Genomic DNA, 9,935 nt, shown 5'->3' on the forward strand with positions numbered 1-9,935 from the left:
TCTGGTGTTGTGAAACCCATCAGGGCATGCTTTGACAGCGCACCCCCCAAAAAATCGTGCACGTTGCGTGTGCGTGCTTCATTGGTCCTGGCTTACCCGATTCTAGGACCCACCAGACTCCACTGACCCCTACGTGCGTAGTTTCTCTCCCTATCTGCGTGTGTGTACGGGGTGTGCGGGCAGGGGTTGGGGGGGGCGCATTGGGAGTAATAACAATGTCGGAGAAGACCCTGTGCAAGACCCCACGGTACGCTACTGCATTATAGACAGACAATCCTCATTACAATAGGAGTAGGACACCAAATCCTATAGTAATTCATTTTTGTATAGGATGTGATGCACCAGTCGCTCTACGCCTACATGTGGTTTATTTTCAGTGATTAGACTGACTGTTGACTGGCACAACTTTAGGTGGTGATGGAGAAATTAGCTTAATGTATTGATGCTTTTTTGTGCGTGGCTGTAAGCCAGCGCACCTAGTATAGCGTTCGTCCGGTTATCACTCCCTCCCTCCCTCCCTCCGTTACTGCGGACAATGTTGGCCTGCATTTCTCTGTTGGCACCACAAGAGGCAGTAGTCCCAGCACACCAAAATCTAGAAGGACACCAAAATCAACCTGCCGATCTCCACTGCACAAGTAGAGTAGTGGTGAGAGCATTGGACTCCCACCCTGGAGACTGGGGTTGAAGACCCGGTGGGGATGACTTTATGGGACTATACCCCAAACCTCCACATGTTCATCCTTTCACTCCAACCTTTACCCCTTGACTTATAGATCAGATCCTGTCCTAACCCCAACCCATATTCTAACCCCAACCCACACTAGGGACTGGAAGAAGGACACCAAAACCCACCCGCTGATCTCCACTGCACAAGTAGAGTAGTGGTGAGAACATTGGACCCCCACCCAGGAGACCGGGGTTCCTGGTGGGGATGACTTTATGTTATCATCAGTGTAACTGCTTTAACCACTGACCGCTACCATTAATGTTATGGAAGCTGCTGCTAGTTGTTGTGAGCCCATGAGATAACTGGCTATCCTGCTCTTATTGTGCTGGATTAGCATTGGAAGCATTGGAACTGATGTGTCCAGGTGAGGTGACAAGACCCATCTTTATTTATCAAACATTACCGTCCTACCAGTCCCGCACAGAAACAAGCCAGCCAACACACATAAGCCAGGCTGGACCTGGCCTGGTTGCAATTTGTCCATAGAACAGTGCATAGATGTAGTATTCATATTACTGTCCTGATGGTGCTACTCTGTAATGTCATGTTGTCATGTATGTAGACACTCCTCTTCTCCCCATCTCTCCTCCTCTCTCCTCCTTTCTTCTCCTCTCTTCTCCTCTCTTCTCCTCCTCTCTTCTCCTCTCTTCTCCTCTCTTTTCCTCTCTTCTCCTCTCTTCTCCTGCACTCTTCTTATCCTCAAATGCTCCTCTGTTCCTTTTCAGGAATGCTTGAATATGACCCAGTCAAGAGGTTTTCAATACAGCACATAAGGCAACACAAGTAAGTGATCAGTAACACTGCTCTGTCCTGTACCTGTCCACACCGGGCAGTCAGAAACCCATCCCTTCCCCCTCTGTGTGAGGGGGAGGGAGAGAGAGAGAGAGGGAGGGAGAGAGAGAGAGGGAGGGAGGGAGGGAGAGAGAGAGAGATGGAGGGGGAGAGAGATGGAGGGGGAGAGAGAGATGGAGGGAGAGAGAGAGATGGAGGGATAGAGAGAGATGGAGGGGGAGAGAGATGGAGGGGGAGAGAGTGATGGAAGGGGAGAGAGATGGAGGGATAGAGAGAGATGGAGGGGGAGAGAGAGATGGAGGGAGAAAGAGAGATGGAGGGGGAGAGAGAGATGGAGAGGGATGGAGGGAGAGAGGGATGGAGGGGGAGAGGGATGGAGGGGGAGAGAGATGGAGGGGGAGAGAGATGGAGGGTGAGAGAGATGGAGGGAGAGAGAGATGGAGGGAGAGAGAGCTGGAGGGAGAGAGAGATGGAGGGGGAGAGAGAGATGGAAGGGGAGAGGTAAAGGGAAAGTGTGGAGAGAGAGAGAGAGGGGAGAGAGACGAGGGAGACGAGGGGCGGGGTCTATTTGAGAGAACTGCTCCTGACTTAAGTTCTAAGGGCCACGGTCGTGCCCCGTTTCCATGGTGACGCAGGATGGAGGCATCCTCTCAGGAAGAGGCAGGTGAAATCTCTAAAGCCTAACATGCAAACTCACCGTCCTGAACCGCTAACCCTGCTGCACCGTGTTAAAATAACCTCCTCCCCCTCGCCCCCCAGCTGGGTGCGTAAGAAACACCCCCCCTCGGAGCCGCCGGTGCCCATCCCTGCCAGCGCGGAGAGCAGGGACCCCTGGCGCAGCATGACGGTGGTGCCCTACCTGGAGGACCTGCACGGGTACGCCGACGACGACGATGACGACCAGCTCTACGCCGACGACGACATCATCTACACTCAGGACTTCACAGTGCCGGGTAGGGAGTGGGGGGCGGGTTCTAGGTGTGTGTTCTCAGGGTGTTCTCTCTGTGTTCTCTGGGTGTTCTCTCTGTGTTCTCTGGGTGTTCTCTCTGTGTTCTCAGGGTGTTCTCTGTGTTCTCAGGGTGTGTTCTAGGTGTGTGTTCTCGGTGTGTGTTCTAGGTGTGTGTTCTAGGTGTGTTCTCAGGGTGTGTTCTAGGTGTGTTCTAGGGTGTGTTCTCAGGGTGTGTTCTCAGGGTGTGTTCTCAGGGTGTGTTCTCAGGGTGTGTTCTCAGGGTGTGTTCTCAGGGTGTGTTCTCAGGGTGTGTTCTCAGGGTGTGTTCTCAGGGTGTGTTCTCAGGGTGTGTTCTAGGTGTGTGTTCTCAGGGTGTTCTCTGTTCTCAGGTTCTGGTCCAGGTGTGTGTTCTGTGCTGTACTGGGCGCACAGTTGGACGACAGGTGGAGGAGAGAGCAGCACAGAGAGCCTACACACAGACTAGAGACAGACAGATAGCCTACACACAGACTAGAGACAGAGAGAGAGCCTACACACAGACTAGAGACAGAGAGAGAGACTACACACAGACTAGAGACAGACAGAGAGCCTACACACAGACTAGAGACAGAGAGAGAGCCTACACACAGACTAGAGACAGAGAGAGAGCCTACACACAGACTACAGACAGAGAGAGAGCCTACACACAGACTAGAGACAGAGAGAGAGCCTACACACAGACTACAGACAGAGAGAGAGCCTACACACAGACTAGAGACAGAGAGAGAGCCTACACACAGACTAGAGACAGAGAGAGAGTCTACACACAGACTAGAGACAGAGAGAGAGACTACACACAGACTAGAGACAGAGAGAGAGACTACACACAGACTAGACAGACAGGCAGACAGACAGACAAGACAGGCGGTCTACACAGAGAGACGGACAGACGGGCAGGCTACAGACAAGACAGGCTACACACAGACTACAGACAGACTGGCCACAGACCGTTCTTCTCTCAGTGGAGTTCATTGGGATTCGGAGCCGTTCACTGAGACTGACCAGAGAGAATGAGGAGTAGGACGCAGATCACATGTAAAATGTCTCCATTAGTTTGTGTACTATCATAAAGGTTATTGTAGTTTGTGTAGTTATCATAAAGGTTATTGTAGTTTGTGTAGTATCCTAAAGGTTATTGTAGTTTGTGTAGTATCCTAAAGGTTATTGTAGTTTGTGTAGTATCTTAAAGGTTATTGTAGTTTGTGTAGTATCCTAAAGCTTATTGTAGTTTGTGTAGTATCTTAAAGGTTATTGTAGTTTGTGTAGTATCCTAAAGGTTATTGTAGTTTGTGTAGTATCCTAAAGGTTGTTGTAGTCCTGTTCTTTTGTTTCACTTATCTTAGTTCATTTTGAAATAGTTTTCAATTTTTTCAAATCAACCCCTACCTACATAGTTAGTCATTTAGTTAAAACTGTTTTAAGTTGTTAATCACCACAGTTGAGTCATTCATCCTATTGTGGACATGAAAGCTCCTCTCTAAACCCAATAAAGGTGTGTTGTTTCTGGCCTGTGAGTATGTGGGCTCAACCATCACGTAAGCCCTTCTCCTAGACGTGTTGCCTGGCAACCGGGGACAGTGATAACAGCAGCGGTCCCCGTCACTCCAGGAGCGAGTGTCCTACTAACAGCAGCTCTGCAGTCTCACTGGCCCTAATAGAGCCCCCCCAGCCCAGAGCCTCCCCCAGCCCAGAGCCCCCCCCCCACCACAGCCCAGAGCCCCCCCAGCCCAGAGCCCCCCCCCCACCACATCCCAGAGCCCCCCTTCCCACCACAGCCCAGAGGCCCCCAGCCCAGAGCCCCCCCCACCACAGCCCAGACCCCCCCCAGCCCAGAGAAGGGGAGGGGAGGGGAGGGGAGGGGAGGGGAGGGGAGGGGAGGGGAGGGGAGGGGAGGGGAGGGGAGGGGAGGGGAGGGGAGCTTGAATGGTGATGGCGGTGGCAGGGGGAGGCCTGGATGCATTTGGATGTATCTAAAAATAGCCAGATGAAATATGGAGCGGCGTGGGAGTATGAATGGATATTCCAGGTTCCGCTCCTACACGCACACACACATACACACATGCACACAAACATGCACATGCACACACACACACAGACACACACACATGCACACACACATACACACACACATGCACACACACACACCCACACACACAAACAAAAATGACGGGTGGCATGTGTGTGAGAGATTGTGTGATCAACTGCAATCAGTGTTGGGAGTAACTGATTACAAACTAACAGACTACTGTAATCAGATTAGTTTTTTCCGTAACTTGTAATGTAAGGGATTACATATACATTTTCAGTAATCAGATTACAGTTGCTATCCTAATAGAAATGTGATTACTGTGAGATACTTAGCCGCCTGCCGGCTCCCTTTCATTGGGTTGATATTGCTGCAGTCGAGGCAGAACTGAGTGTTTGTCTTCAGAGTCGAGATGTGTTTGTCTTCAGAGTCGAGATGTGTTTGTCTTCAGAGTCGAGATGTGTTTATGTCTTCAGAGTCGAGATGTGTTTATGTCTTCAGAGTCGAGATGTGTTTGTCTTCAGAGTCGAGATGTGTTTGTCTTCAGAGTCGAGATGTGTTTGTCTTCAGAGTCGAGATGTGTTTGTCTTCAGAGTCGAGATGTGTTTGTCTTCAGAGTCGAGATGTGTTTGTCTTCAGAGTCGAGATGTGTTTATGTCTTCAGAGTCGAGATGTGTTTATGTCTTCAGAGTCGAGATGTGTTTATGTCTTCAGAGTCGAGATGTGTTTATGTCTTCAGAGTCGAGATGTGTTTATGTCTTCAGAGTCGAGATATGTTTATGTCTTCAGAGTCGAGATGTGCCAAGAGTGCTGCTATAGGATCACATTTTTACCTAAGCAACAGCACAGGTGGCATTCGGTGGCTTTTGTGTTTGTCTGTTAGCAGGATTACGCAAAAACTACCAGACCGATTTTCTTGAAACTTAATGGAGGGGTGTTGTAGGGGCCACCTTACAACCCCTTAAATTTTGGAGCTGTTCAGTGCGGGTAGCCCTTCCCCGGGAGGAACAGCAGCTCAGTCTTGTCCAGATTGAGCTTGAGGGGATGTGTCGTCATCCACTCCGAGATGACAGCCAAGCACCCAGCTATGCGTGGCTCCACTTGTGTATCAGAAGGGGGAAATGACAGGACCAGTTGGGTGTCATCGGCACAGCAGTGATAGGAGAAGCCATGCGAGCGAATGACAGAGCCCAGAGATGTAGTGTAGAGGGGAAAAAGGAGAGGACCTAGGACAGACCCTTGTGGAACCCCCGTAGTCAGACTACGCGGTTCCGACATCGACCCTCTCCATGTCACCTGGTAGGAGCGGTCCGTCAGGTAGGATGCAAACAGGGAGCGTGCAGAGTCAGCGACACCTTTCTCCTCGAGGGTGGAGAGGAGGATCTGGTGGTCTACCATATCAAATGCTGCTGACAGGTCCAGGAGTATCGGGACAGAGAAGAGAGTTCAGGCGGCCTCTGTCGAGTGGCCAGCCTTGAACCCGGACTGGTGAACAGGGCTCCCACGGGGCCTTGAAATCCTTGAAAGTTTGGGAATTTGAGGGGAAAAAATCAAGGCCTTGAAAGTGCTTGAAAATAGACAAAAATAGACATGGGTCACAGCTTGAATTTTTTTTTAAACGTAATATTAGTAAATATGTTACTTTAGCTGTGTTCGGAATCGCTCCCTCGTTCCCTCACTCCCTATTCCCCTATATAGGGTTCACCATGTAGTGAACTACCTAGGGAACGGAGAAAATGTAGGGTACATGCACTGTTCCATGGAAATCAAGGTGAATTGTGGGTAATAAATAGTGGACCATATAGGGAACGAAAATTCTGTGGAGAATTCGGACACTACAAACAAAATGGCTGATGCCCTATATATTGCACTATATAGTGAATAGGGAGCGATTCCGAACACAGCTTTTGTCTGCATTTCTCCCGCCATCAGACCGCCACCTACCCCAAAAAAGTGTGGTCAAATGTTTCTGGCAGCAAGCAAGATGTAGGCTAGTATGTAGCTAAGCGAACCTCCAGCTATGCTGGGAAAATGCAAATTCCAGGATGCGTGGCTTGATAAAGACATCTACAAAGAATGGCTGCTTAAAGATTCACAGGACATACATATGGTCCGATGAAGAGCCTCCCTACTAGCACAGTACATAAAGACATGCATATGACCCGATTAAGAGCCTCCCTACTAGCACAGTACATAAAGACATGCATATGACCCGATGAAGAGCCTCCCTACTAGCACAGTACATAAAGACATGCATATGACCCGATGAAGAGCCTCCCTACTAGCACAGTACATAAAGCCCACGGGACACATTGGTCGTAGTTTGGTAAATTGTGACGGTACCAACAGCTGACGTAGCTGACACTGTAGGCTGCCTATATAGTCACAAAATAACCTACCTCGAGGAGACTACGGTAACGTTGCTGTCACTGCTGCGGAAATACGTAACTACGATGTAATTAAATAACGTGACAATGCTGTTACATCACAGTCCCACCCTGACTTTATTCAAAAGTTGTCTTTTTTTGCATGGCTGTAAGCCAGCACACCAATGATGGCAAAAGTCCGGTTGTCGTCCCTCCCTGGCTTCCTCCGTCCCGTTGTTGACCTGCAGTTCTATGTTGCTACCACAAGAGGCAGATAGACTGCATTTACCGTTTTCGGCCACGGGAGGGCAGCAACAGGCTTAGATAGACTGTGTTCCTTGTTCAGTTTCAGCAATTCAATGAGTATTTGAGTTAGGCTATTTAGTTTATTATAGTATAGACCCAATATGACACGAGGGGGCGGAGTCTTGCCACCATGCCACTGTCCACACCAAGGACCCCACAAATCAGCCCCTGAGAGGGCTAGAGAAACACGGTCTTCACCGGTGGGGGCAGGTGGGTAGCCCAGAGAGGGCTCCACTGCCCACGACCCAATATGACGCGAGGGGGCGGAGTCTCGCCACCGCACCACGGACCCCACAACTCGGCACTCAAGTGGGCTAGAGACACAGGGTCTTCACTGGTGGGGGCAGGTGGGTGCCCCGGAGAGAGGTACACTGTCCATGACCAATTGCAGCAAAATAGCTAACGTTACAGGAATCATCAGTGTAACTGCTTTAGCCACTGACCGCTACCATTAATGTTATGGAAGCTGCTGCTAGTTGTTGTGAGCCCATGAGCTTATTGGCTATCTCGCTCTTATTGTGCTGGATTAGCATTGGAAGCATTGGAACTGATGTGTCCAGGCGACGAGACCTATCTTAATTTATCATTTCATGCAATTCCAATTCACAGTTATTTCAGTGGCATGACTAGCTTCCGTCCTACCAGTCCTGAACAGAAACAAGCCAGCCATGCACATAAGCCAGGCTGGACCTGGCCTGGATTTAATAGTTGTCTGTGAGTGGCTAGTACTTATTATAAAAATTTGCATCTTGATCTGCGTCTCAAACTATGCCGTAATGGGTCCTTGAATTTGAGGAAATTGGGCCTTGAAAGGTCCTTGAATTTGATGTTGCAGAAGGTGTGGGAACCCTGGGGGAAGGTCTAGGGGGTTGTCCTGGTGGAGGTAGGTGTGGGAACCCTGGGGGAAGGTCTAGGGGGTTGTCCTGGTGGAGGTAGGTGTGGGAACCCTGGGGGAAGGTCTAGGGGGTTGTCCTGGTGGAGGTAGGTGTGGGAACCCTGGGGGAAGGTCTAGGGGGTTGTCCTGGTGGAGGTAGGTGTGGGAACCCTGGGGGAAGGTCTAGGGGGTTGTCCTGGTGGAGGTAGGTGTGGGAACCCTGGGGGAAGGTCTAGGGGGTTGTCCTGGTGGAGGTAGGTGTGGGAACCCTGGGGGAAGGTCTAGGGGGTTGTCCTGGTGGAGGTAGGTGTGGGAACCCTGGGGGAAGGTCTAGGGGGTTGTCCTGGTGGAGGTAGGAAGATAGTTGGTTAAAGAAGCACGTCCAAGTGTTTTAGATAGAAAGGATAGAAGGGACACCGGTCTGTAGTTTTTGACGTCAGAGGGGTCGAGAGATGGTTTCTTCAGGAGGGGGGTGACTGACAGTCTTGAAAGTGGAGGGAAAGCATCCTGATACAAGAGATGCGTTGATGAGGTGGGTTAGGAAGGGGATGAGTTCGGGACTGAAGGAGAGTGAAGGGAACTGGGTCTACCAAGCACGTGGTGGGGCGGTTAGATGTTACAAGGTTGAGGGCCTCGTTCGGCGAGAGGGGAGAAAAGTGGGATAAGGTGGGGCATGGAGAGGGAGGGGGGAGCGGAGAGGGAAGAGGGGGTGGGGAGGTGAGGTTGGTGCACGGAGCGTTGACCAGGGGAGGGGGGAAAGAGGATCTGATATCGTTAACTTTCTTGTCAAAGAAGTTGGTGAAATCATCAGGGAGGAGTAGGAGGTGGGGGCTGGAGTAGTGAAGAGAAGGTTTCAAAGAGTTTTTAGGATTGGAAGCAGAGGTTAGGATTTTAGAGTGGAAGAAAGCAGCTTTAGCAACAGACAGGGAGGAGGAGAACGTGGAAAGAATAGATTGCAAGTTAAGAAGGTCCTCTAGGATTCTGCCTTTTCTCCATTTACACTCAGCTATTTTCAGGCTCTGTCTATCAGTACCCACAGCCCTGGGGCAGGTGGAGTTGGGCGTGCAGGCCTGGAGGTGAGGGGACAGAGATTGTCCAGAGAAGACGAAAGAGTAGAGAGGAGAAGATCAGTGGCAGTATCAGAGGGTAGGAGAGAGAAGGATTCAGGGGCGGGGAGGGCAGAGGTGATGGCAGAGGAAAGGTCAGTAGGTGAGAGCGAGCGGAGATGGCTACGGGTGGTAACCATGTGGGTAGGAGGAGGAGTTACAGGGGAAGAGGAGAGGGAGTAGGACATGAAATAGTGGTCAGAGAGATGGAGGGGAGTGACAGGTTAGGGTTGGAACAGTGTCTAGTGAAGATGAGATCCAGCTGAGCTCCTCCGTGAGTAGGAGGAGGAGAAGAGGTGATTGAACAGACAGTTTCTTGCTGGTTCCATGTATAGGATGGTGGAGGTGTCTAGCTGGGAGCAGACAAACATCCATCTCCAGAATATTAGACTCCTGTATCTCGTTGTCAGCAGACTGGTAGCCCCAACAACCCCCCTCTCTCTCCCTCCTCTCTCTCCCTCCCCTCTCTCTCTCTCCCCTCTCTCTCTCTCCCTCCCCTCTCTCTCTCCCCCCTCTCTCCCTCCCCCCTCTCTCTCTCCCCCCTCTCTCCCTCCCCTCTCTCTCTCCCCCCTCTCTCCCACCCCCCTCTCCCCCTCCCCTCTCTCTCTCCCCTCTCTCTTTCACATCTCTCCCTCTCTCTCTCCCTCTCCCCTCTCTCTCCCTCCCTCTCCCTCCCTCTCTCTCCCCTCTCTCTCCCTCCCCTCTCTCCCCCTCCCCTCTCTCCCTCTCTCCCTCTCCCCTCTCTCT

General features: G+C 51.0%; 1 protein-coding gene across 1 annotated transcript in view; it reads left to right on the forward strand.

The window, feature by feature from the left end:
* stk11 (serine/threonine kinase 11) overlaps positions 1-2,686 on the forward strand; it is a gene marked incomplete at its 3' end in the record, with an annotated part of 32,919 nt that extends 30,233 nt beyond the window's left edge. The window contains exons 8-10 of the mRNA XM_084446407.1: positions 1,456-1,513; positions 2,282-2,475; positions 2,676-2,686. Coding sequence (XP_084302533.1) covers positions 1,456-1,513; positions 2,282-2,475; positions 2,676-2,686 — 263 coding nt within the window. The remainder of the gene's footprint in view (positions 1-1,455; positions 1,514-2,281; positions 2,476-2,675) is intronic.
* Positions 2,687-9,935: the final 7,249 nt, after the last annotated feature.

This window comes from Borostomias antarcticus, assembly GCF_949987555.1.
Source record: "Borostomias antarcticus genome assembly, chromosome: 12".
NCBI classification, from domain to species: Eukaryota; Metazoa; Chordata; class Actinopteri; order Stomiiformes; family Stomiidae; genus Borostomias; species Borostomias antarcticus.